The 26,342-nt window shown below is 55.4% G+C and overlaps 1 protein-coding gene across 1 annotated transcript; it reads left to right on the forward strand.

Annotated features, from left to right (window-relative positions):
• Window positions 1–1,641: 1,641 nt before the first annotated feature.
• LOC123933473 (major vault protein) lies at window positions 1,642–21,156 on the forward strand. Its single transcript, XM_045992662.1, has 15 exons — window positions 1,642–1,811; window positions 4,210–4,361; window positions 4,623–4,818; window positions 11,365–11,488; window positions 11,595–11,726; window positions 12,542–12,636; window positions 12,917–13,153; window positions 14,897–15,178; window positions 16,177–16,421; window positions 16,545–16,742; window positions 17,661–18,047; window positions 18,846–18,962; window positions 19,115–19,241; window positions 20,020–20,208; window positions 20,892–21,156. The coding sequence occupies exons 1-15, from the start codon at window positions 1,734–1,736 to the stop codon at window positions 21,108–21,110; spliced, it is 2,778 nt and encodes a 925-aa protein (XP_045848618.1). The 5' UTR covers window positions 1,642–1,733; the 3' UTR covers window positions 21,111–21,156.
• The last annotated feature ends 5,186 nt before the right edge of the window (window positions 21,157–26,342 follow it).

Genomic DNA, 26,342 nt, shown 5'->3' on the forward strand with positions numbered 1-26,342 from the left:
TGTGTGGTCTGCTCCCTGCCCTGGGGGGACCCTGGGGTGTGAGGAGAAAGCTGGTTGTTAATGGGCCAGCCGGTGTGCTCCCTGGGAGCTCCTGCCTGTTTCGCCTTTGGCACACAGGGCTCCCAGCCTGACCCAGGGTGAAGCTTTCTGGGTGGAGCAGCCACCTTGTGTGGATGGCCCCGGGGACAGCCTGAGGGCTCCTAGGTAACTCAGGCTTCCTGCTTGGATGGAGACTGCCTTCATCCAAGCTGCCCTCCATCATCCACTCCCCTTGAAGCAGAAAATGCTCGCCTGTGAAAGGTCCATCGAGAATACTCAGCCCCACCCAGGTCCGGAGTCCTCCTTTTGTGTTTAGACTCTTACCTTTCTTCCGGAAAAGCCTGGCCACTTCCTGGTTTTCGAGCTCTCTTCCAGGCTAAGGGCGGAATTCTGAGCCTGTCCTTCGAACATTGGGTGACCCTGAGCCATGTTGCTTAACTTCTAGGATTAGATGAATCAGTTAAGGGCAATTAACACCTGGCACAGTCTAAGTCCTTAGTAAGTGGGAACTGTTATCTGGGGGCTCTTGCCAAAGATCCACATTCTGGGGCCTCTTCCCCCAGAATCTGGTGCAGCGGGTCTGGGTCAGGCCTGGGAATCAGCGTGAGTCAGAGCCACCCTCTTCAGCTGGGTCCTGTGATGGAGCGAGTTCAGAAAACCTTGATCTGGGTCCGGGGTTCTAAAGCCTGGTTCCTGGGTTACTTCTCAACTAGGCAATCTTCGCTTCAGGGATGAGCGTTAATTGGGAGCATCCGTCCGGGAGGTAGGATGAGGATAGGAGAAGCAGCATTCTGAGCTGGCAGAATTGTCCCCAGTGAGGCCACCGAGCTGCTCTTCCACGAGGTAGTTGTGGAGCTCGGAGAAGGAAGGAGTGCTTCCTCTTTCCTAGGAAGAGAAGGTCCTAAAACTTCGCTCTTAAACATCATTGCTGGGAAATAGTGTCCTAAACGTCCACTCTGGTCCCCTAAAGCTGGAAATAATTTCCCTAAACCAAGCCAGTGTGTAAGCAGCTTCTGTGCAGTCCCTGAATCATGGTACTCTTGGTTTCTCCGAAACTTAGAATGTTTACAATTAGGGAGATTGTGAAGAGGAGACCCTGTTTACGCCAAATGTCATGTACATTGTCCTAAACCTGGGCGTGATTGAGGTGATGGCAGCGGGCCTCCCCGGCACCTTCCAGCCTGCTTGAGGCAGGGGGTGTGTGTGGGCTAGGGGCCTGGAGGAGAATAAGCAAATGCCGAGCTCCCCCACCCCCCAACAGTTTCTCATCTGTGCTCTTCCTGATTCTCCCTCCTCCCAGCCACCCTTTGAGCTCCCCTGCACTGGAGACCTCCTGTGGCCGCTGATCTCTTCACACCCAGGAAATGGTCCTTCCTCTTTTCACTTCAGTCTGGGAGACTCAGGCTCCGAGCTAGCAAGTGGCCCAAGATCATGACTGCTCCTCCTCGCTGGGTATTACAGTCAGTGGGAGAGCTTTTAAATACAGCAGCGCTCTGGGTGCCTGGGTGGCTCAGTCTGTCAGGCATCCAACTCTTTTTTTTTTTTTTCTTTTTTTAAGCTATATTTATTTTAGAGTGAGAGCGCCTGCGGGGGAAGCGGATGGAGTTAGGGGCAGAGGGAGAGAGAGAATCCCAAGCGGACTCCGAGCTGAGCATTGAGCCCAGCGTGCTGCCCCATCTCATGACCCTGACATCATGAGCGGAGCTGAAATCAAGAGTCGGCTGCTTACCCGCCCAGGCGCCCCTGGCATCCAGCTCTTGATCTCAGCCCAGGTGTTGATCTTAAGGTTGTGAGTTCAAGCCCTGTGTTGGGCTCCACGCTGGGTGTGGAGCCTACAGAGGGGGTGGGGGAGTCAGGGGGACAATGCTTGCCCCCCACAGCTCTGGTGTCAGAGTCCACAGAGATCAGTGGTTTTCAAAGACCTTCAGGGCAGAGAGTGGCTGCCTGAAGCCAGAGCTGCTGGGACTTTAAGGTGCACCCAGATCGAAAGGAATCTAGTTAAAATGCCAGCCAGCTCAGCAGCTCTTGCAGCCCAAGAAGTCCCTTCCCTCGCTAACAAGCTTCAGGCGGGGTGGATCCCGCCCGCCGTAGAGCAACAGGCAGTAAGAAATAAGCTGGTCCCTGAGACACCTGCCCTTGGAGTCACTGCCAGGTGCTCACAGTTGACCCTGAAGGTAGCTGACCAGTAGTAACCAAAGAAACTCATGAAAACCGTAGTGTTAGGTTCCCTTTTGAGCCAAGACACTGGTCAAAAACCACCTCTTAACTCAAGGTTGAACCCCACCGCCCGTAGCCTGTCTCGTTCTCTGCCCCACCACCCATTACTTTCCTCTTTTCAAGGGTGTGGTGCGGTGTCTGAGGCTTTGGGCAAAAGTTGGCTGACTCTAGCAGGCGTCTCATGACCCTTGAGGGGAAAGTGTGGTCTAGCAGAGATGAGATGGCGTGTGCCCAGGACAAGGGGGCAGATCCTGGAAGCAGGCACCGAAGAGAGGCCTGGGTGGGTTTGGAGTTATGGGGGCCAAACCCGTGGGCTGCCCAGGAGCTTCCCAAGGTCAACACCATCCTTGACTGTTGTTTTTTGAGGGTCCTGATACATTGGGAAGAAAATGTTCTGACTGTATGTGTCTGGTAAAGCCCAGAAGTCTCAGCCTGGGACTTGTGACAAACATGGTTCCCTGGAGAGGCCTTATCTCGAGCCCCCCTTCTGCAGATGATCAGAGGAAAAGAGCGAGAACCCACTGTTCTTGGGTGAAGAGCCGGTGCTCTAGGTGGGAGGCACAGCTGGAGGGCATGGTGGGTTAAGACCCGGTCCTGGTACTGAGACAAGGCCTTGGCTTTGGAACAAGGCGGAAGCGCAGGCAGGTCAGCTAGGAGGACTCGCAGCTGACTCACTGGGCTGGGCGAGGCTCTCAGCCCGCCCCCCCGACTGGGCCCAGCTGGGGTGACAGATGGTGGAGAGGCCTCAGCCATAGGGAGTGGAGGATTGTCCAAAAAGGACTCATTGGAGGCTGTTCCTGGGGCCTGTTTCCCAGGCCTGCATGGCCTTCTACTGTTAAGCGCTTCCCTGGGGCGGGGCCTCATGGAGCCCTGTCCACACCTCCGTTTATAGCCCTTAGCCCTTCCTCTCCCCCATCTGGCTTCCTGGCCAGGCTTCCACCCCACAGAGAACTTGGCAGGGGAGCAGCTGGAAAAGGCTTTACTTGGCTATCAGATGCCCCTTCTTTGCTAGTCTTCTAGCCCCACAGCTGGGGTGACAGGAGACTTGCCGTCTTTCTGACCAGTCAACAAGGGGGGGCCTCTGGTGCTAGGCCGCACCCCCTGATTAAGAGAGCTGGAGCTCAGGCAGTAAGCCATGTGAAGAGCCGGGCTCTGTTCCAAATACTTTATGATGACCTCAGTCGCATAACTCGAGTAGATGCCCCATCCGTTCTCAGTTTACAGGCCCAGGAAATGGGTATAGGGAGGGCAACGGATTGTCTGAGGTTACCCCAACCAGGAAGGGATCGTGGGGGCTGTTCAGGGGCTTCATCGGGGAGCAGCTTCAGAACCACAGTTGGGAGGGATTGGGCCAGGGATTTCGCCAGGGATCCCTCCCTGGAGAGGTGGCCCATGTCTGGACAGTTCATCCCAGACGTCTTAAAGCACGTGCACGTGTGTGTGTGTGTATGTGTGTAGGGAGTGGGGCAGACGAAGATTGTGTAAATATTCTTGGGCTGTGGGCTAACATTTCAACACAGCTGGGACCTTGGGACCCCCTCAAATAAAGGAGCCTGCATCCTTGGAGGCAGGGAGCCACTGGGAGCCAGAGCTCCCCGCTGTGCTGGGACAGGCCACCGCAGCTCCAGAGATTTGATCTAAAGCCCCTTCCAGTGCAGCAAGCAGCGTGGGAAAGGAAAGGAATAGGCAGAGACCCCTGGCCTTCTGTGGTTGTATGTCCAGCAGTTCTCAGCAGGAGTCTGGATGGGCTGCGATGCTCTGAGTGGGGAGAAGAAAGGCAGAGGCCGGCTTGGGACAGTACAGGGCGAAATGATGGGAACTGTAGGGGGGGTAGGGAGGAAGGGCCCTCTCCCCCATCCCCAGCTGGGCATGAGGCTTGGTGCTGCCTTTGCCAGGCACTTCCCACCCCCATCCCTGTGCTCATCTTGTATCTGCTCCCCACCTGTCTGTCAGCCTGCTGCCCTGGTCTCAGGAGTCGCCATGGCAACCGAAGAGTCCATCATTCGCATCCCCCCGTACCACTACATCCACGTGCTGGACCAGAACAGCAACGTGTCCCGCGTGGAGGTCGGACCTAAGACTTATATCCGGCAGGACAATGAGAGGTGGGTGCAGCGACCTGGCCAAGGGGCGTCTGTTCATCTGGCTGGTACGATCATCCGTCTCCTTCCTGTCCCCAGGCGGGGTGGTCTTCTGACCAAAGTCTCAGAAGACAAGACTTGGAATCCCCTAGCAAACTTTGTTCCCTTTGTGTGACTCCAGGGGATATGTTGGGGACTTTGGAGCTTTCTCCCCATTTGCCATCCTGCTCAGAAGTGGGAACAGAAGCCCCCTGGGTCCTCACACCACTTCTCACCCTCCAACAGGATCCTGTTTGCCCCCTTGCGCATGGTGACTGTCCCTCCACGCCACTACTGCACGGTGGCCAACCCTGTGTCCCGGGACCCCCAGGGCGCCGTGCTGTTCGACGTCACAGGGCAAGTACGGCTCCGCCATGCTGACCTAGAGATCCGGCTGACCCAGGACCCCTTCCCCCTGTACCCAGGGGAGGTGCTGGAAAAGGTACCTGACTTTGCTTCCTCCTTGACCATGCGTCCTTGTCCCAGGGCTCTGCATGGCCTTCAGAAGGACACAAGCTGGGGCTGGGAGAGGGGGCAGGGGTGGCATCTGCTGGTTCTCACCAAGGACAGATCCTTGCTTCCTCCACCTGCCTCTGATCCCCACCTGTGCCCCTCCTTTGAGAGCTGGCAGCCCATCTCCCCACCTGACCTTCCAGGCTCCAGACACTGCTAGAAGCTCCTGACCAGTGTGATGCTAAATGGCTTTGCCAAGAGTGGGCATTCGTTCAAATGGTGCCGGACCCTGGTGGGTGGTGCCCGCAGTGGTGGACACGTCGTGGTCCAGGCTCCGACCCCCGGGGACTGCCCCGCTGGCCCTGGCCTGCGCTCCTGGCCCGGCCCTTGTGTGCGTTGTCCTCAGACCCTGGGCCCCGAGCAAACGGGCATCTGCCTTGATGTCCATCTGCCTTCACCTCCTCGCCAGTTGATCCTGGTTTACTCTGGGCGCGTCTGCTCACCGGTGCTTCTTGATCCCGGAAGACTCCAGGCACCACCACCACCCCACCCCCCTGGGGAGCTTTGAGACCTTCCTGCCCACTTAGTGGGAGCTTCTTGGGGAGAAAATTGTGTGCGTGTCCGGATAGAAAGTGCTGACAGGTAATTAGAATGTTAACCCTTGAGGAATCTGCGTGAGGAGCCTCCAAGAATTCCTTCTACTATTCTGGCCACTTCCGTGTAAGTCTGAAACTGTCAAAAGCCAAAAATCCGGGGCGCCTGGGTGGCTCAGTGGTTTAAGCCGCTGCCTTCGGCTCAGGTCATGATCTCGGGGTCCTGGGATCGAGTCCCACGTCGGGCTCTCTGCACTGAAGGGAGCCTGCTTCCCTCTCACTCTCTCTGCCTGCCTCTCTGCCTACTTGTGATCTCTCTCTGTCAAAATTAATAAATAAAATCTTTAAAAAAAAAAAAAAAGCCAAAAATCCTCCATACCCAGGTCCGACCTCAGATCAGATCAGCTCAGTTGCTCTGTGGGTGGGGAGCAGTGTGTGTGTATATGCGTGCATGTGTGTGTGTGCGCGCGCGTGTGTGTGTTTATTGGGGGGTGGTCTTCAGCCCCAGTGTCTAAATTTCCCTAGGATCCCCAGCCCACCGCCACTCATTCTCTCACACCCCACATTCTCCAGGCCAGGAGGGCAGGGCCTCTCCCTCTCTCCGTCCTCAGAGCCCAGTGCCAAGGAAACGTTCCCTTTCCACCCACCACTCTACTCTTGTCCCTCTCTGCCCCTGTGGCTTCTTTCCTCGGCTTCACTGAGGTGGTGCCTTGCTCTGTCCTCCCTCCTCCTCTGCTTTTGACTCCTGGGAACCTCACTAATGTCCTTGCGATAACCCTGTCAATGACTTGGCCTTTTTTTTTTTTTTTTTTTAAAGATTTTACTTACTTATTTAACAGAGAGACAGAGATCACAAGTAGGCAGAGAGGCAGGCAGAGAGAGAGGAGGAAACAGGCTCCCTGCCAAGCAGAGAGCTCGACGTGGGACTCGATCCCATGACCCTGAGATCATGACCTGAGCCGAAGGCAGAGGCTTAACCCATTGCGCCACCCGGGGCCCCTGACTTGGCCTTCTTGACCTCAACCCTGACCCTTGCCTCTTTTACTTCTGCTTCAGCTCCTTCCCTTACCCTGTCCACTAAGGACTTGGTATTTCTCCAATGTGGCCTACCTCGGAAATTCAGCCCCAACTCCTCACCGTTAGCCTCCCTTTCCTGGGCCTCCTCAGGGCTTCTCATTCTGTCTTTTCTCCCGTCCCTCAGATCCTCTTCCCGGTCTGTCTTTCCTACTCCAACAGGAGCTTATCCTTTTAAGTCTCTTGTGTGCAGGACCCACGGCAAAGCCCAGTCCTGGCTCGGGGTGACCCTTCACCTGTCCTTTCTGTTCTCAGACTCAAGAGGGGTTTCCTGGCCATGGGGACAGATCCACTAAGATGACAGGAATACGAGTAGCTGATGGGTTGAACGGTTCATTTCAAACCAAGCCCTGTTCAGTGGTTCTCTTCCTTCCTAACCAGCTTTCTCTCTACTTCTCTCTGCCTGCCTCTAAATATTTATTATTTTCCACTCTCTTCCTATTTTCTCAAGATTTTATTTATTTCTTGAGAGAGAGTGAGCGAGCACACATGAGCGGGGAAGGAGAAGGAGAAGCAGACTCTCCGCTGAGCAGGGAGTCCTAGGATAAGGCGGGGGCTCGATCCCAGGACCCTGAGATCATGACCTGAGCCAGAGGCAGACGCTTAACCAATTAACCACCCAGGCACCCTCTTCCCATTTTCTATCCTCACTCGGACAAATTTGTCATATACTGAGAAATCAAGGCCATCTGGCAGGCTCTGGGTCTGTGTCCCCTTCCCTTACTTGATATTTGTGCTTTTCTCCTCTCCACCTGCTGGAGCCTCCATCCACTGGGCCTGGGAACCCGGCTTCTCATTCTGTAGCTTTTTTTTTTTTTAAATCCCAGTGTAATTAACATACAGTAGGACGTTATATAGTGACTCATCAATTCCATGCATGACTCAGTGCTTATCACAGGAAAAGTGTACTCTTAGTCCCCTTTACCTAATTTCCCCATCCCCCACTCTCCTCCCCTCTGGTGACCATTAGTTTGTTCTCTGTAGTGAGGAGTCCGTTTCTTGGTTTGTCTTTTTTCCCCCCTTTATCAGTTTGTTTCTTAAATTCCACATTGAAGTGAAATCATAGGTATTTGTCTTTCTCTGACTTATTTTGCTTAGCATTATCCTCTCTAGATCCATTCACATCATTGCAAATGGCAAGGTTTCATTCTCTTTTTTTTTTTTAAGATTTTATTTATTTGGCAGTCAGAGAGATCACAAGTACGCAGAGAGGCAGGCAGAGAGAGAGAGGGGGAAGCAGGCTTCCTGCTGAGCAGAGAGCCTGATGTGGGACTCGATCTCAGGATTCTGGGATCATGGCCTGAGCCGAAGGCAGAGGCTTAACAGACTGAGCCACCCAGGCGCCCTAAGGTTTCATTCTTTTTTTATGGCCGAGTCCTATCCCACCGTATGTATGTCCCCCATCTATTCCCTTACTGATGGACACTTGAACTTTCTCTATAATTTGGCTATTGTAAATAATGCTGCAGTAAACATTGGGGTGCATGTATCCTTTCAAATGAGTGTTTTCCTATTCTTTGGGTAAATTCCCAATAGTGTGATTACTGGATCGTAGAGCCATTCTATTTTTAAAACTTTTTTTAAAGATTTTTATTTATTTATTTGACAGAGGGAGAGAGCACAACCGGGCAGAGCAGCAGAGGGAGAGGGAGAAGCAGGCTCCCCTCTGAGTAGGGAGCCCAATGTGGGGCTTGATCCCAGGACCCTGGGATCATGACCTGAGCTGGAGGCAGATGCTTAACCAACTGAGCCACCCAGGTGCCCCTCTTTTTAATTTTTCGAGGACCGTCCATACTGTTTCCCAGAGTAGCTGCCCCAGCTTGCGTGCTCACCAACAGCGCATAAAAGTTCCTTTTTTTCCACATCTTCGCCAACACTGTTTCTTGTGGTTTGATTTTAGCCATTCTGACAGGTGTGAAGTGATCGCTCATTATGGTTTTGATTTACATTCCCCTGATGATGAGTGATATTTGATCATGATGATCATGATGATGAGCATCTTTTCGTGTGTCTTTTGGCCATCTGGAGGTCTTTGGAGAAACGTCTATTCATGTCTTCTGCCCAGTTTTTTTTTTTTTTTTTTTAAAGATTTTATTTATTTATTTGACAGAGAGAGAGATCACAAGTAGGTAGAGAGGCAGACAGAGAGAGAGGAGGAAGCAGGCTCGCCGCGGAGCAGAGAACCCGATGCGGGGCTCGATCCCAAGACCCTGAGATCATGACCTGAGCCGAAGGCAGCGGCTTAATCCACTGAGCCACCCAGGCGCCCCAGTCTTCTGCCCAGTTTTAATTGGATTACTTTTTGGTGTTGAGTTGTATAAATTCTTCATGTATTTTGGATGTCGGATATATCATTGGCAATTATCTTCTCCTATTCCGTAGGTTGTCTTTTAGGTTTGTTGGTTGTTTTCTTTGCTATGCAGAGACTTTTTATTTTTATGTAGTCTCAATAGGTTATTTTTGCTTTTTTTTTTTTTTTCCTTTTGCCTCAAGAGACCTATCTAGAAAAATGTTGCTCTAGCCAATGTCAGAGGCATGACTGTCTGTGCTGTCTTCTAGGGTTGTTATGGTTTCAGATCTCACATTTAGCTCCTTAATCCACTTTGAGTTAATTTTTGTGTAAGAAAGTGGTGCAGTTTCATTCTTTTGCATGGAGCTGTCCAGTTTTCCCAACACCATCTGTTGGAAACACTTTTTCCCCATTGCATAATCTTGCCTCCTTTCTCGAAGATTAATTGACCGTACAGTCAAGGCTTTATTTCTGGGCTCTCTGTCCTGTGTCATTGATCTACGTGTCTATTTTGGTGTTGGTACCATACTGTTCTGATCACTAAGAGCTGGGCTCCCTCCCAGGACCCTGAGATCATGACCTGAGCCGAAGCCAGACGCTCAACCAACTGAGCCACCCGGGCGCCCCTGCCAGTGTAGTTGAATGAACTTCTGCATGTTGGTGCTAAGTCTGGTTTGCCATACGTAATTCCATATGACATGCACGAGCTCAGCCATTCTCCTCTTGAGTATATTTTAGGGTGTTTCCAGTTTATAGGGAAAAATTTTGCCACGAATGTACTTGTCTGTGGTGCACGCTAAAGTTTGCTGCCTTTTTCGCGACTAGAAAATATTGGGGGGCCTGGCTGGCTCAGCCAAAGTGACTTGACCTTGATCTCAGGGTCGTGAGTTTAAGTCCTGCGTTGGGCATGGATCCTACTTAAAAAAAAAAAAAAGGGTAAAAACTACTAAGAATCGCCAGATCCCAGGATATACACACCAAATCTAAAAGTAGAACCTTTAGGAGTGGCCTGTAAATTTGATTTCTAGCTATTTACTACCTTTTCTTTCCTCGCTCACATACTCTGATACTTGATGTCCTCTGCCGCATTTCCTCATAAGCCCCTGCATCTGGTCCTTGCCCCCACCTCCGCTGAGCTCACTTTGGCAAAGCCCCAAGGCCGCCTCACTGCAGCCTGATGGCCATTCTTTCCCTCCTCCCCCACCGGATCTGTTGTCCTCCCGCATTCCCAATTTTATGTGATGATATCCCTGGGTGCCCAGTCACCCGAGCTGGAAGCCCGCAGTGACGTGGAGGACGAACCGGAAGGAGACAAAGGTGGCAGGTGGAGACCGGTTAGTAAGAACTTTCCATCCTTCAGGTGAGAGAGGTTGGCAGCTTAGGCGAGGGAAATGGCAGCCCTAGATAAAGGCAGACCCAGCTTTCGATGGAACAGGTAGGAAGTGACGGTAGAGTAGATGTGGGAGGGGACAGACCCGCTGGCCTATGTGTTCCTTCCAGAATGCGCCCCATTTCCGCCTCCTCCCTCACCTTTGTATCCAAAGCCAGCTCTTCCTTTGAACTCCAGCTCGAATGCCACTTCTGAAGGGCCTTTCCTAACTTCCTTTGGGCTTTCGCTGCCTCTCTGTCTCTCCCCACTGACACCGTCCCCGGTCTTCTTGAAGAGAAAGGTCTGTCTCTGTTGTCATCTGCTGGAACTTGCAATCCATGAAGCCGGGGCTAGCCTGCACCCCACCCCACCCCCCGCTGCCACGGCCCGGCGGCAGGGGAGGGAGGTTGTACGTTGAAGGCATCAAGGAAGGGCTTGCCTGCCCAGTGAGCCTCCAGCTCTGCCTCCAGCCCCATGTGTGGCCAGTGGGGAGAGTAGAGTTACCTGACCTCCTCCACCCCAGGGCCACTCTGGGCAGAGTAAGGCGGGCAGGCAGCCCTCACAAAGATGGCAGTTCAAGTCCTTTTCCTGTTCCTTACAAGTTGGGTGACCTTGAGAGACCGTGTCTCTTAGCCTCTCTTTGGCTCTCTTTGCTTGCTTTCCTACCTCCCTCAAATCAAAGACCAAGTGAAGTCCTACTCATAGAAATCTTTCTACAAACTTCTAAAAGGTCTGGGTACTTGTTGCCAGGTGCCCCTTCCCAAAGAAGGGAGATGTGATGTCTCCAGTCCAGCAGCTGTTTTGTGACCATGAAGCAACGCTGCCAACAAAGCCACGTGCCCAAAGTGTGTCTGTTACAGCTGTTCAGGCTTCCCACTTCCTTAACACTCCCCAGAGGGCCCTGGTGCACATGAGGCCCAGAGGCGTTTCCTGCCTCGATTTGTAGCTCAGAACCACTTCTGAGCTCTTCCTCTGGAGGATGTGTGTCCTTGGCTCACTGGCCGTGAGTGAGTCCGCTTGCTCTGTCACCTGTCTTTGTTCTTCAGACCAGATGGCTTTGGGACCACCCCCAGTTTGCATATTCCACTTGGGGGCTTGCCTGGGGACATGGGAAGATTGACACTGTGGCCTCTGACCTTCAGAGTATTGGGTTTGACTCCTGGGGCCACAGTACTGAATGTCCCATGACCTCCCTTCTTCCCCTGTTAGGACATCACACCCCTACAGGTGGTTCTGCCCAACACTGCCCTCCATCTGAAGGCGTTGCTGGATTTTGAGGATAAGAGCGGAGAGAAGGTGGTAGCGGGAGACGAGTGGCTATTTGAAGGACCTGGTAAGTTCTTTGCATTGGCCGGCATCTGGGTCTGAGGCTCCCTGCATTTCCATGATGGCTTTGATCCCTGCCGGACTTCACCCTCTGTACCCGCTTCCCTTCCCAGGCACCTATATTCCCCGGAAGGAGGTGGAGGTCTTGGAGATCATTCAGGCCACAGTCATCAAGCAGAACCAGGCCCTGCGGCTGAGGGCCCGCAAGGAGTGCTGGGACCGGGAGGGCAAGGAGAGGGTGACAGGTGGGGTCCACGGAGGGGTGCAGATGGGGGTGGGTGGGCCTTGTCTTGCCTGCGGGTGTGGGGATGGCCCTTTGCAGCCTGGGAGGAAGTGCTTGCCTGGTATGTCTTAGAAGCTTCTGGGGGCCGCCCGTGGCTGCTTTCCCCCACCCCAGCTTCATGTCACCTCTTGCCCTGACCCTGTTACCGTGAACGTGCTGACCTGGCTTTTCCTTCCCCCTCCCCTTTACCATGGACCTGGGCCAGCAGTCAGCGCCCCTCTCTAGATCAACAAAGCAGGTGTTGGTATACAATTAGCAATCGTATTTGGCCCTTGTGATGTTCTCTGTCTGTGCCAGGTGTGGTTCAGAATGCTCTACAAATGGGAACTCACGTAGCCCTGAACCACCTCGAGGCCCTAGGAGTCTCCTCCTTCCTGTGACCTCACTGAGGCCCGGAAGTGGGGTTACTTCCCGGGCTTTATGGCGAGCAAGGGCACTCTTGCTCCTTCCAGAAAAAAGAGACCGTGTCTCCCACTCTCTTAGGGGCAGTGCTGCCCGCTTCGGGGGGAGGGAAGAGTTTGTCTTTGGAGCTCAGAGAAGGCATGGCAACCTTCTTGGGCCCTTAGGTGGCTTTGCCTGTTGTCCTGGGTCGGGGTTGGTTTTCCTCTGGCCTCAGAAAAGAATTAATGTGGGCACTCTCGTCAGGCCCTGGCACCTGAGGCCGTGGCATCTCACCTACAGAGCCCAGCGGGTGCCCTGTTGTCTAGGCTGTGGGATGGGGCAGCTGGGGAGCAGGCCAGGTGACTTTTGACCCTCCCCTCTCCACCCTTGGCCCAGGAGAAGAATGGCTGGTCCGTGCCGTGGGCGCCTATCTCCCAGCAGTGTTCGAGGAGGTTCTGGATTTGGTGGATGCTGTGATCCTCACAGAAAAGGTCTGTGCTCTGGGGATGAAGGGACCCTGGAGTTGGCCTCACTCCTAGTGGCCAGAGAACATGACAGTAGATGAAAGGCAATGTTTCTGGGGCCACTCGCAGAAAAATGTGGAGGTCAGCTCCCCGAGGAGCATCATGGGTCCTCTGAGGGTTAAAAGGTCCTCCGGGGCTGGTAGAGACTGGCATTCTGGCCGGCAAGCCCTCGGTGGCCGGTGGGGCTCCCTCCTCTGAGGAAACTGGAGGCCGATTTCCTCCAATGCCCTGACGTCTTGTTCCACAGACGGCCCTGCACCTCCGGGCTCGGCAGAACTTTCGAGACTTGAGAGGAGTGAGCCGCCGCACTGGGGAGGAGTGGTTGGTGACAGTGCAGGACACGGAGGCCCATGTGCCAGACGTCTACGAGGAGGTGCTAGGGATTGTGCCCATCACCACCCTGGGCCCCCACAACTACTGTGTGATTCTCGACCCGGTTGGACTGGATGGCAAGAACCAGCTGGGGCAAAAGCGTGTGGTCAAGGTAAAGGCCTCCAGCTCTCCGGGAAGGCTGAAGGCCCTTGAGGGGTGTGAGGCCCTGGGACTCCTCCCTTCCCCTTCTCCCACCCCAGGTCCACTTTCTAGAAGCATCAAGCTTATTCTGGCTCTCTCTGTGCCTTTGCACACCGAGTTCTGTCTTTGAGACACTGTCCTATGGATCTCCCTGTGCCCCACAACCTCTGTTTACACATAGTCTCTTCTGCAGGCCCCTCCTGGGGCCTGTCCGTGCCTGCCATCCTGGAAACTTTGTCCTTGTCCTGCACAAAACAAATCTCTTGGTTTATACTTCTCTCCACCTGCTGCCTCACCCTTCCCTTAACGAGACACTGGCCTGCCAGGGATTGGCAGGGATCTGCTAGGAGGCTCCAGACCATAGATATTCTAGGCTTTGGGAGTGGTGTGCTTCTCTTGCAATCACTTAACCGTGCCGTTGGAGCAAAAGCACAGACAGCTTGTAAACGAAAGAGTGTCTCTGCGTCCCTGTAACATTTTGCTTCCAGAAACAGCGCAGATGTCTGTCAGTGGATGAATGGGTAACAAATTGTGGCCTCTCCACACAGTGGAATATCCTTTAGCTATAAAAAGAAACGAACGTGTACTGATGCTCGTGTACTAATCAGCGTGTACTCACACCTGCTGCTTCATGGATAAACAAACATTCTAAGCAGAAGAGGCCACACATAAAAAGACCACATATTGCATGATTCCGTTTATGTAAAATGTCCCAGATGGGTAAATCCATAGATAGAAATAGGTGATCGTTTATAGCGAGTAGGGATGGACAGACATTAGCTGCTGCTGAGTACAGGGCTTTTCAAGGTGATGAAAATATCCTGGGGTTAGAGCACAGTGATGATTGGACAACTCTGTGGACAGCCCAGAATAGCTAACCTGTATACCTTATTTATTTACTTATTTTTAAGTTTTTATTTCTAAGTAATCTCTATACCTAACATGGGGCTCAAACTCAAAACCCCAAGATTGGGGGTTGCACGTTCCACTGAGCAAGCCGGCCTGGCACCTCTGAATTGTGTGTGTGTATATATATATATATTTTTTTTTTTAAGATTTTTTTTTAAAGATTTTATTTATTTGACAGAGAGAGGGAGATCACAAGTAGGCAGAGAGGCAGGCGTGGGGTGGGGGAAGCAGACTTACTGCTGAGCAGAGAGCCCGATGCAGGGCTCGACCCCAGGACCCTGAGATCATGACCTGAGCCGAAGGCAGAGGCTTTAACCCACTGAGCCACCCAGATGCCCCCATTTTTTTTTTAAGATTTATTTATTTATTTGACAGAGATCACAAGTACAGACGAACAAATTTTATAGCATATAGATTATATCTCAAACATACAGTTTAAAAAAAAGCCAGATTTAGCCCAACGACAGGGTCTGCCAATGCCCAGACTACACCATCCCAAGGAAACAAGGCATGGGAGAAACGGCGACAGAAGCTTTCTTCTGAATTGTTGAGCCTTCAAGGGTCCCGCTCATGACCCTGTACAGAATTCGTCAAGGGCGGTCTGGACCACGTGAGGTCTGTACATTTATAGAGAGTCTCCCGGTCCAGACAGTGCCTCACTGTATTACAGCAGGAGTGTGTGTGGGGGCTTTGGGGGCTCCTGTTCCTAACACAAGCCTGTGGCCGCAGGAAGGGCTGTCCGGGGTGCAAGTCAGGGACGTAGCCGTGTGCAGCGCCCGCTCCTAACCCCATGTCTCTCCCCCAGGGTGAAAAGTCCTTTTTCCTCCAGCCCGGAGAGCGGCTGGAACGAGGCATCCAGGATGTCTACGTGCTGTCAGAGCAGCAGGGGCTGCTGCTGAGGGCCCTGCAGCCCCTGGAGGAGGGAGAAGAAGGAGAGAAGGTCCCCCACCAGGCTGGGGACCGCTGGCTCATCCGCGGGCCCCTGGAGTACGTGCCGTCTGCCAAGGTGGAGGTGGTGGAGGAGCGTCAGGCCATCCCTCTGGATCAGAATGAGGGCATCTACGTGCAGGATGTCAAGACTGGAAGGGTAAGGGCTGAGGGATGGGCGTCTTCGCCGCTCCGTGGCCATGGAGATGGCTTGCGTGGGCTGACGGGACAGGTGCGCGTGGGGGGGGCGGGGGGGGGGGCGGGGGGCACTTCGACAGCCTTGATGGTGGCATCTGAGCTGGCTGGCTGGTAGGCATGAGGGCATTCTGGGGAGTGTTTGCCTTCCCTCTTTCTTTTTAGAGAGGGAGTAGGGAGGGGCAGAGGGAGAAGGGGAGAGAGAATCTTGGGCTCCATGCCCCGTGCAGCGCCCAGTGCGGCTCGATCTCACGTGACCTGAGGCAGAATCAGAAATCAGATACTTCACTGACCGAGCCACCCAGGCACTGCATTAAATAGCTCACTTTCAGTTTGAGGAAAGCCCCCAAGGGAGGTGATGAGCCAGGTTTTAGGATGGGGACTCTGGTCCCAGGATAAAGGTCTGACTGGGGAGTGGCCTAGGAGCGGCAAGAACCCATGAAGAACTCCTCTCCCATGTGCTTATCCTGGTGGAATCCTACCTCTTCGCCCCCTCATCTGAAGCCTTGACCTTGGCTTGACCTAGAACCACATCTCCAACCTCTTTCTCTAAGAGTCCAACCTAGAAGTAGAGCTCCGAGCCCCAGGGAATGGTAGTGGATATTCCCTATTTCCTAGGTTGACTGCCTCTGTCCCTAGGACACCCTCCAAGTTGCCCCGGGAAGGAAAATTACAGAAGAAATCAGATCGAACCCTTATCACAGACCAGGTTCTCAGCACTAGACCCAGGCGAGGTCCTTCATTCCTCCACCCAGGGAGGTGGCCGGTGGCGGTCCGTTCTGTGGACGGGGACCTAAAGCCTGGCTGTTTGCCCCCGATGACCACACCCGCAGACCCGCTGCGGAGACTGAGCCCAGCCGCCGCGCTCTACTGCCTCTGAGACCAGCTCTATTTCAGGACAGCTGGCTGGGTCCTTCTCCCTTTTACCTTCCCAAATGACGTCCCCCACCTTGTCCTCTCAAGGTACGTGCTGTGATCGGAAGCACCTACATGCTGACCCAGGACGAAGTCCTGTGGGAGAAGGAGCTGCCCCCTGGAGTGGAGGAGCTGCTGAACAAGGGGCAGGACCCTCTGGCCGACAGGGGTGAGAGGGAGACGTCCAAGACCCCTCAGCCCACCACTGTCCGGAACAAGACCCGTGTGGTCAGCTACCGGGTCCCCCACAACGCGGCTGTGCAGGTGTATGACTACAGGGAGAAGAAGGCTCGGTAAGGGGCCGGCTGGGGGATTGGGGGGGAAAGTGGGATGGGTGACTGGGGGGAGGGGCTGGCTGCAGGGTCGGGGGGGGGTGAGGGGTTCTCCATGTGTCTGACTCCGTGCTCCTTCTGCAGTGTGGTCTTTGGGCCCGAGCTGGTGTCGCTGGGTCCTGAAGAGCAGTTCACCGTGTTGTCCCTCTCGGCCGGGAGGCCCAAGCGTCCCCACGCTCGCCGTGCGCTCTGCCTGCTGCTCGGGCCTGACTTCTTCACAGATGTCATCACCATCGAGACCGCAGACCACGCGAGGCTGCAGCTTCAGCTTGCCTACAACTGGTGAGTGGCAGGGAGGGACCGCAAGGTCAGCGGTGCCGGGCTCGGCATGGGGGCAGGACGCCCAACTCCATACCGTGCCGAGAAGGAAACCCAGCCCGATGCCCAAGGCGAGTGATGGGAAGGTGCAGGCTCCCCTCCCAGGAGTAGGATTGGGTGGACGTGGTTGGGGGCACCTCCCCAGCTAAATGTGTCCAGCCAGCCACGTAAGGGCAAGATTCCGCAAACGTCAGCCAGACACGCCCCACTGGAGGGGACATGTGTGGGCAGTTGTCACAAGCACACGCTCAGGGACTCGCTGCCTGGGTCCCATCCCTGCTGCCTGCGAGCTGTGGACCTGGGCAGGGGACTCGGCACTTTCTGCAGTTTCCCAATCTGTAAAATGGGGACGGCCACCGTCCACCTCCCAGGGCTGTTGAAAGGGTACAGCGAGGATTAGAGCAGCGCCCCACACCCCACATGTAGTTAGTAGCAGCGCCTGGAGCTGGGTGGCAGGGGCGGGAGTCCTGTCCAGAAGCTGGGCTCCACCTCCACCACCTGTTGGCCAGGACTGTGACAGAGGCAGATGGGTGTGGATATCTCGGGGGGGCGTGACAGTTGAGAGCGTAGACCAGAGTCAACACTCCCGGAGTTCAGCTCTCCGCCTTGCCGCAATCCTGTGACTTCGGGCCTGTCCCTTGACCTCCCTGAGCCTCTGTTTCCTCGTCTGTGAGAGGGAGTAACACCCATCCCTGCCTCCTAGGGTGGCTGAGAGAATGAGCTGGGACCCACCTGGGCGCATGGCGGGTATGAGTCCACCCTCTCCATTGAGAGACCCTGGCTGGTCATAGAGGGTGGGCGTCCGAGTCCCTTTCAGAGACGAGAGACTTGCTGTGTCCTGGAGGAAAACGGCGTCCCCATTCTGGGCCTCTTTGCTCACAGGCACTTCGAGGTGAGTGACCGGAAGGACCCTAAAGAGACAGCCAAGCTCTTCTCGGTGCCTGACTTCGTGGGCGACGCCTGCAAGGCCATTGCGTCCCGGGTGCGGGGGGCCGTGGCCTCCGTCACCTTCGATGACTTCCACAAGAACTCCGCCCGCATCATCCGCACAGCTGTCTTCGGCTTTGAGACCCTGGAAACCAAGGGGCCTGAGAGCAAGACCCTGCCCCAGCCCCGGGACCGGGCCGTCTTCCCCCAGAACGGACTGGTGGTCAGCAGCGTGGACGTGCAGTCGGTGGAGCCCGTGGACCAGCGGACCCGGGATGCCCTGCAGCGCAGCGTCCAGCTGGCCATCGAGATCACCACCAACTCCCAGGAGGCAGCTGCGAAGTGAGTGTGGCCTGGGGAAGGGGCGCCCACTGGTGACGCTGCCCGCCGTGCGCTGGACCTCTCCACGGTCCTTCCTCACCCTCAGCCCTCCGCCAGGACCTGGGTGATGTGGCAAACCCGCCCCAATCAGCCCGCTGTCCCCCTTAGCAGATAGCGGGGCCACTTAAGTACGACCCCGTGCCAACCTGCGCCAGTGGCGTCCTGTCTTGCTTGTGCTGGAACCCACACTCGCTTCGGTGGCCTTCCAGGCCCCTGGCGTCCAGCCCTGCCCCCCCACTCCACCTTCCAGCCTCTCCCCAGGCTCACGTGCTCTGATCCCCACCCCCTCCAGCTCCTTTCTGCCCCTTGACGGCACAGCGGGGTTCCCACGGTAGGGCCCTCTGCACTGGCCATTCCCTGAGCCTGGAATGCTTTTCCACCCTAGAGGGCTTGGGCCGGCTCCTCCTCCTCTGGCCTCAGCCCGAAGCTCCTTGGAGGGCCCCTTTCTTCCTGAAAAGCACCCTCTCCGCCTGGCCCTGCTGTCACTAAACCCATTTTCAGGGAACTTGTCACTGTCAGAAATCACCCGCATTCATTTGGTTCTCCTGCCTGGAAGGTCCGTTGCATGGAAGCAGGGGCCTCGGTCATGGCTGCATCCCCCGTGCCTAGAATCGTGCCAGGCTGGCAACGTGCACATCCGTCTTCCATTTGTGTGCTGAGTGCCGCCCGCGCGCCCCGCAGATCGGTGGGCCCTGCCCTTGGAGTTCTCTTGGAGATCGGGCCCGCGCCAGCATCTTCCCTGTCCCCTCTCCCATCCAGGCACGAGGCTCAGAGGCTTGAGCAAGAAGCCCGCGGCCGGCTCGAGAGACAGAAGATCTTGGACCAGTCCGAAGCTGAGAAAGCTCGCAGGGAGCTCTTGGAGCTGGAGGCTCTGAGGTGGGTTGAGAACCGGAGGAGAAGAGGGCTCGGCCTCTGGAACAGCAGGGACACCTGCTCTGGCATAAGTCAAGGCTGGGGGAGGGCCGGGCCGGGCCGGGCATTCTCCTAGGTGTCCCCTGACTCTTCCCCACCCCCTCCAATACCCCTAGCACTGCCGTGGAGAGCACGGGGACCGCCAAGGCAGAGGCCGAGTCCCGCGCGGAGGCCCTGCGCATCGAGGGGGAGGGCTCCGTGCTGCAGGCCAAGCTGAAAGCGGAGGCCTTGGCCATTGAGACGGTGAGTGGGGGCGATGCCTTTGGGAGGGCAGGGACTTGGGGTTCCCCATCACTGCACTCTAGCACCCCTCAGTTTTTTCCCGAGATTAAGAGTCTCTTACGGTTTGTCCCCCTCTCTGCTTTCGTTTTCTTTCTTTCTTCTCTTCCCCTGTGATCCTCTGCCTTGTTTCTCAAATGCCACATACCAGTGAGACCATATGATGATTGTCTTTCTCTGATTGACTTAGTTTGCTGAGTGTAATACCCTCTAGTTCCATCCTCAGAGAGAGAGAAGCTTAATAAGCAGGCTCCATGCCTGGCTTGGAGCCCCACACAGGGCTTGATCTCACAACCCAGAGATCATGACCTGAGCTGAAATAGAGAGTCAGATGCTTAACCAACCGAGCCACCCAGGCGCCCCTGTTAAAGCCCTATTTAAATATTGTGTGGTTTATGAAGTCCTTTGCCCTATCCTGTGTGTAACACTCGTGCAGATATTGGCCAGCTTCGTGACGACTGTTGCATTGTCTTACCACATGGTCTTACTTAATGCTTGAAACCCCACGAAGGGGTAAGTAATATATCCGTAGGACAGATGAGGAAGCCAAGGCTTAGATTAAGGACTCCCACTGCTCACTAGCTTAAAAGGTAGCCCAGCGAGGATCATAGCTAGTCGACCAGCAGTTTGCAGTTCCATCCCTTGGGCCTCTGGTCCTTCAGGCCTGCTGGTTAGGGGGACTTGCTGGACCGTTCCCAGGGGCCCCACAAGGGAAAGAATGCTGTGTCTCCCTCTCTTCCAGGAGGCTGAGCTCCAGAGGGTACAGAAAGTGCGAGAGCTAGAACTAGCCTACGCCCGGTCCCAGCTGGAGCTGGAGGTGAGCAAGGCCCAGCAGCTGGCTGAGGTGGAGGTGAAGAAGTTCAAGCAGATGACAGAGGCCCTGGGCCCCAGCACCATCAGGGACCTCGCAGTGGCCGGGCCAGAGATGCAGGTGAGAGTGGGGAGGGAGCAGGAGAGTGTGTGCGTGTGACTCAGGACCATACTGGGAACCCAGAAGGCAGCGCTGGGGGCAGAGGGGCTGGGGAAGGTGGAGATGGGACAGTCCTGTACCCCATGCCCGGTGTCCTCCGTTGGGCACTGTACTAGCTTCGTCCGGGGTGGACGGTAAGCAGCTGGGCCACCAGTCTGTGGTCAGTGCTTTGAAGGAGGTCAGGTGGGTGCTGCTGGACGGCTTAGGGAGAGCGGTTCAGAGGAGGGGATACTTGAGGTCAGTGTAGAGTTGACGGGAGCTTCCTGGGAGACGGCCCAAGGACAGAGACACAGAGAACGAAACTCAGTGTGTTTAGGAACAGAAAGGACCACATGGCCATAACCCAGGGTGAACGGTGAGAGGCTGAAGGCAGGACGGGGGTGGCTGGGTCTTCTAGGCCTCCTGTGCCCCGGGAGGAACCTTCAGGTTTCTGAACCTCTCCCCCTCCTCGCTTCTTATCCTAGACTCCTCCTGGGAGGATGGCTTGGGTGGCAGCCCTGGTGGCAGATGGATGTGGGTGGGGGCCGAGGAGCAGAGACAGGGACAAGGGCCTGACTCCCCCTTCCCACTCGCCCCTTCCCTTCCCACTCGCCCCTTCCCTTCCCACTCGCCCCTTCCCTTCCCACTCGCCCCTTCCCTTCCAGGTAAAACTGCTCCAGAGCCTGGGCCTGAAGTCGGCCCTCATCACCGATGGCTCCACGCCCATCAACCTCTTCAACACAGCCTTAGGTCTGCTGGGGGTGGGGTCTGAGGGCCAGCCCCCGGCCCAGAAAGCGGCCGGCAAGCCCAGCCCCACGGAGGGCTTGCTTCTTGGGTCCACTCCCGTCCCTCTAGTTCCTGGAGGCAACCACGTTGTGCCTTAGCTCCAAGCTGCACTTACCAATAAAACACTTGTGGGCATTGAAACAACCTGGGCCTTGCGTCTGCGTCACAAGGGAGCTTAGTGGATCCCCCTGAAATCTTCAGGTAGTACTAGGGACTGTCCTCCTCTGTCAGGTGGAGAGAAACTGAGGCAGGGAGAAGTCCAAGCTGATAGGAATGTGACCCCACAGTCTAAATGGCCAGACGGTCTTCTGGCGGTCAGCCCTGTTGGACCCTGGGGTCAGGGAGAGGACACCGCAGGGGAGAGTGGCGCCCACCCAGCCGGTCTCTCCAGGGGAGCTCCTGCCAAGTGCTCCAGAGACTGGGAGGTGTTAGAATCAGGTCTGGGGGCCCCCAGAGCTTGGGCGGTGCCCTCTGGCGCCACCTGCTGGTCACACTGCAGACGCGGCGGGCCTGGGCACTTGTCCCTCAGGGGGAACTGGGGTGCATCCCTGAGGTTCTGGGGTGGGCTCTTCAGGAGCAGAGGGAGGAATCCCCTCTTTCCACCCTCCCCCCACAACCAAGGCAGAGCCCTTTCTTGGAAGCATCTGGGCAGGATCAAATCCTCCTCCCCAAGGGGAGACCTGCCGGTGCCCCAGTCCTTTGCTCAGGCAGAGCAGTGGGAGCCAGGTCTGCAAACCAAGTAAAAGGACCCTAGGGACAGAGGAGACAGAAGCTCAGGTTTTCTTTCTGTGTGGCTGGAGAAGGCAACTTCTTGGCTGCCTTCCATCCAGGAAAGGGTTCAGCAGCCGTTCCCCTCCTGAACAGGGTTGATGCTTTGTGTTGGGGGTCCTCCTCTTCCTGAACCAAGGCCTGACCCCACAAGCCTGGTCTCGTTTGGAGTTGAGTTTTATTTGTGTGGCTGGCGGCTCTGCTCAAGCCTGCTCTTGAGGGTGCCAGTTGGTGAAGCCTCTGCCTTTGGCTCAGGTCGTGATCCCGGGGTTCCGGGATCGAGTTCCACATTGGGCTCCCAGCTCCATGGGAGTCTGCTTCTCCCTTTGACCTTCTCCCCTCTCATGCTCTCACTTCCTCTTTCTCTCTCAAATAAATAAAATCTTTAAAAAAAATAAAAAAGAAAGTCTGGCCTTGAGGCCGGGGTTTGACCGCTGAGCTGGCGGTCGGCGGTGGGACTTAGTGGGACAGGCTCCGAGTTGACAGAACAGGCAAGGCAGGCAGCACCCCAGCCTTGCTTCTGACTAACCGTCCTACATCTTCTTTGAGAGAGGTATGAACGTGTGCGGGTACCAGATGCTCATGGCCAAGGGCTTCTGGGGATAGGTGACAGCAGGCAAGGTTGTCCTTGGTGGCTGTGTTCCTCCCTTCAGCAGCCAGCTCCCATGGCTGAGCCTTTGACCTTGTCCTAACTAATAATCTTACCGCCTCTGAAACCTCAGCTTCTGCTGCCTCACCTTCCCAAACGGTTCCCCCAACTCAAGTCTTCCGTGACCTTGACCCCCAACCCCCCTCTCAACCTTGACACCCACCCTTGCATATCCATCCTGCCCAGAACTCTCTCATCAGAACCCTCCCTCCTTAACTCCATCTCTCCCCTTCCCCCTGATACTCAGCCCCATCCCTTCCTAAACCAACCACTGTCCACTCTGCCCACTCTGCAGCCGGGGACCAGCTGCAGGATGCTGGGGGGAGCTATGTCCCACTTGCTGACTGATCTCCTTTTAAACTCACGGCACCCCGTCTTCAGGGAGACCCAGGGCCTCTGACTCCGCTTCTCGGGGCCTGTGGGAGCTCTCCTTCGGAACAAGCCCTCACACCCCTCCTCCCAGTCTCCCACATCCCCACCCACTTGCTCTCACCTCTTAGAGAAAATAGAAGCTCAATGGGCAGGAGGCCCCTCTGCTTCCCCGCAGCCAATGTAGCAAATTTCCCAGCAGCTAGAGTCCGCCCTCCCTCCTGTTCCCAGTGGGGACGTGGCCCCCGGGCCTCCTCCCCCTGGGCTCTAGATCCCTGATCGCAAGACCCCCGAGTCCACTCTGTGGATCACCTTTCTGGCCTGCGCCATCCACCCCTCCCCTCCGGGCTCCCAGTCCCGGGCAGGTGAGCAGCCTCTCCGCTCTGGCCCACAATGGAAGCAACACGCAGGCTCTCCCCGGGCCCTGCCTTCCCTCCAGCTCCCTCCGCTCCTATCTCTTTCTTTTTGCAGCCACATTTCTTTCTTTTAAGATTTTTAATTTATTTATTGAACGCAGAGAGAGAGATCACAAATAGGCAGAGCAGCAGGCAGAGAGAGAGGGGGATGCAGGCTCCCCACTAAGCAGAGAGCCGGATGTGGGGCTCAATCCCAGGACCCTGAGATCATGACTCACGCCGAAGACAGACGCTTAACCGACTGAGCCACCCAGGTGCCCCTGCAGCCACATTTCTTAGTTTCCATTCCTTACCTCTCATTGTCTTCTCAACCCCCTGTCTCCACCCCTTCCTTCCTGGACACTGCTCTGATCAGCGCCACCAGTACTGGTCTCCCTGGCATGGCCCACTCCACCCCCTCCCCACCTCAAGGCCCACACCTGGCCACCTCTACTTCCTCTGCTCCGTCTAAATCACAGGTTGTCCCAGACCCTGTCTTTCTCGGTGACCAGCTTTGCCATTCCCACGCTTTAGAGCATCTCTGTCCCACGGACTTCAGACGGAGTTCTCCATCCCTGACCTCACCCCTGAGCTCTGGACCCCTTTCCAGCTGATGGCTGGATGTCTCCACGTGGATCTCATGGCCACCAGGCGTGGCCATATGACTTGGTCTAGCCAGTGAGATGCAAGGGGAAAGGACATCACTGTCCTCTCTTTTCCTTTTGCCATGGGGACGGGCCATGTCCCAAATAGAGGCTCCTCGGTCAACGGGGTCCCAAGGAGAGAAATGGCAGGAAGCAGAGCCACAGCTGACGTATGATAGACCTGCAGCAGGGGCGAGAATTTGCCGGTATTAAGGTGGTGGAATTTGGGGAGGGGGACGTTACCGTAGCATAATCTAGCCCCTCCTGACCACTACATGTCCTCTCACAAGCTTATGGACTCTAGTAAGGTAATAGGGGAAGCTGTTCTTTATTTTTTAAGATTTGGTTTATTTGAGAGAGAGAGAAAGAGCATGAGCAGGGGGTGGGAGGGAAGGGCAGAGGGAGAGGGAGAAGCAGGCTCCCCACTGGGGAGCTGGGCACCCCTGGGAAGTTGTTCTTTAAATCGTGTTCATGTGGTTGCCTGGGTGGCCCAGTCAGTTAAGGGTCTGCCTTTGGCTCAGGTCAGGATCCTGGAATCAAGCCCTGCATCGGGCTCCCTGCTCAGTGGGGAGCCTGCTTCTCCCTCTACCCCCTCTCTGCACACTTGTGATCTCTGTCAAATAAATAAAACCTTAAAAAAAAAAAAGATAAAAAGAACCCCTTGCATAAGAAGTCCCAAGGCCCAGGCACCAGCATGGCCAACTTCTGGTGACAACCCTCTTCTTGGTTCGGAGACTCTGCCTTTGGCTTTATCCCCACCTGGTGGAAGGGGCATCAGCTGTCTGGAGCCTCTTTTATGAAGGCTTCCCATTCTGGAAGGCTCCAAATGCTGTCCCACTGGGTCTTAGGTTCCAACAAAGCAATTTTGTGAGCATGCAGACCATGGTAACATACGGCCCCGCTCTGTCCCTTAGATCAAATTCAGTCTAGACTCTCCCCACTGTCCTCCAGGTCACTCCGCTTGCTCCTGGGCTCAGTCTGGCCACCGGGCCTATGGGATCAAAGGCAGAGGCCAGCCTCGTGGCCCTACCACAGGAGGCACCTCCAGTCTCAGTCATGTATTCTACTGGAGTGGAAGACACACTCTCCCGCCCATGTCTCCCCCTTGTTTAGCTCGAGGGTTTGCTGGGTTTACCTAAGTTAGAGACTCCTGGTGTCACTAGAAATGGTTAGGGCCAAAGAGCCAAGGAAGCAGGGCCGTGGGGCTTAAGCGAAATCTCCACGCCCACTGCAGACCTTCCAAGTGTAGCCCCCAAGTGTTCTCCAAAACCGGGCGTGGACGGTTTACCTACATCCTACACAGGGGCAGGACCTGGTTAATGAATGCGAATGGAATTCTGTGCCACCCCTGGCCACCGGGGACAGCAGATCTTAAGGGTGCAGGCTCTGGGGGCACGCCGGCCTCCTCTGAGGGCCTCGATTTCCTCTCTCGAGGTTGGGCACAGTAAAAGGCTAGACTGGGGGCCGGGGCGAAAGGAGGGAACGAATGCACCCAAAAGCCCTTGGAACTACAGTGAGAGCAGAGCACTACACATGCGGAATGAGTTTTAAAATACGGAAGTACGTGGGGCGCCTGGGTGGCTCAGTGGGTTAAAGCCTCTGCCTTCGGCTCAGGTTATGGTCTCAGGGTCTTGGGATCGAGCCCCACATCGGGCTCTCTGCTCAGCAGGGAGCCTGCTTCCTCTTCTCTCTCTGCCTGCCTCTCTACCTACTTGTGATCTGTCAAATAAATAAATAGAATCTTTAAAAAAAAAATTTCTAGGGCGCCTGGGTGGCTCAGTGGGTTAAGCCGCTGCCTTCGGCTCAGGTCATGATCTCAGGGTCCTGGGATGGAGTCCCGCATTGGGCTCTCTGCTCAGCAGGGAGCCTGCTTCCCTCTCTCTCTCTCTCTCTCTCTCCCTGTCTGCCTCTCTATCTACTTGTGATCTCTCTCTGTCAAATAAATAAAATCTTTAAAAATTTTTTTTTCTAAAAAAAATACGGAAGTACGTGTGTGGGGACATGGAGAGTTTATTCAGACGGATATAAAGGCAAGAATGGCAGTGGTCACCTCTGGGGAGAAAGGAGAGCTGAAGGAGGCCGACTTTGCCCCCTTCTGTAAACCATATGATTTTGTATTTTTTTTTTAAACATTTATTTGACAGACAGAGATCACAAGTAGGCAGAGAGGCAGGCAGAGAGAGAGGGGGAAGCAGGCTCCCTGCTGAGCAGGAAGCCTGATGCCGGGCTCGATCCCAGGATCATGACCTGAGCCAAGGCAGAGGCTTTAACCCACTGAGCCACCCAGGCGCCTCTGATTTTGTATTTCTACCCTAGGAGTATTTTACCTATTATTTTGAAGGCTCCCTTCAGTGGCTCCGTGTGGCCTCAGGATGAAGTCCAAGTGCCTTTACTAGACTCCTCGAGCAGCCCTGGCTGGCTTCGGCCCCAGCTTTCCCCCGCTCTCCTGCCCCCAACCCACAGCACTCAGTGTCCCCAGCCTATCGATCCGTTTCCCTTTCCAGA

Source organism: Meles meles, chromosome 21 (genome assembly GCF_922984935.1).
Source record: "Meles meles chromosome 21, mMelMel3.1 paternal haplotype, whole genome shotgun sequence".
NCBI lineage: Eukaryota > Metazoa > Chordata > Mammalia > Carnivora > Mustelidae > Meles > Meles meles.

Excerpts from the sequence above, each read along its gene's own strand:
- LOC123933473 (XM_045992662.1), top strand. The coding sequence starts at position 1,734 with ATGAGCGGAGCTGAAATCAAGAGTCGGCTGCTTACCCGCCCAGGCGCC. Across the intron at positions 1,812-4,209 it reads AGCTCTTGATCTCAGCCCAG|CCTGCTGCCCTGGTCTCAGG; the intron begins GTGTTGATCTTA and ends CCTGTCTGTCAG. Across the intron at positions 11,727-12,541 it reads GGGCAAGGAGAGGGTGACAG|GAGAAGAATGGCTGGTCCGT; the intron begins GTGGGGTCCACG and ends CCCTTGGCCCAG.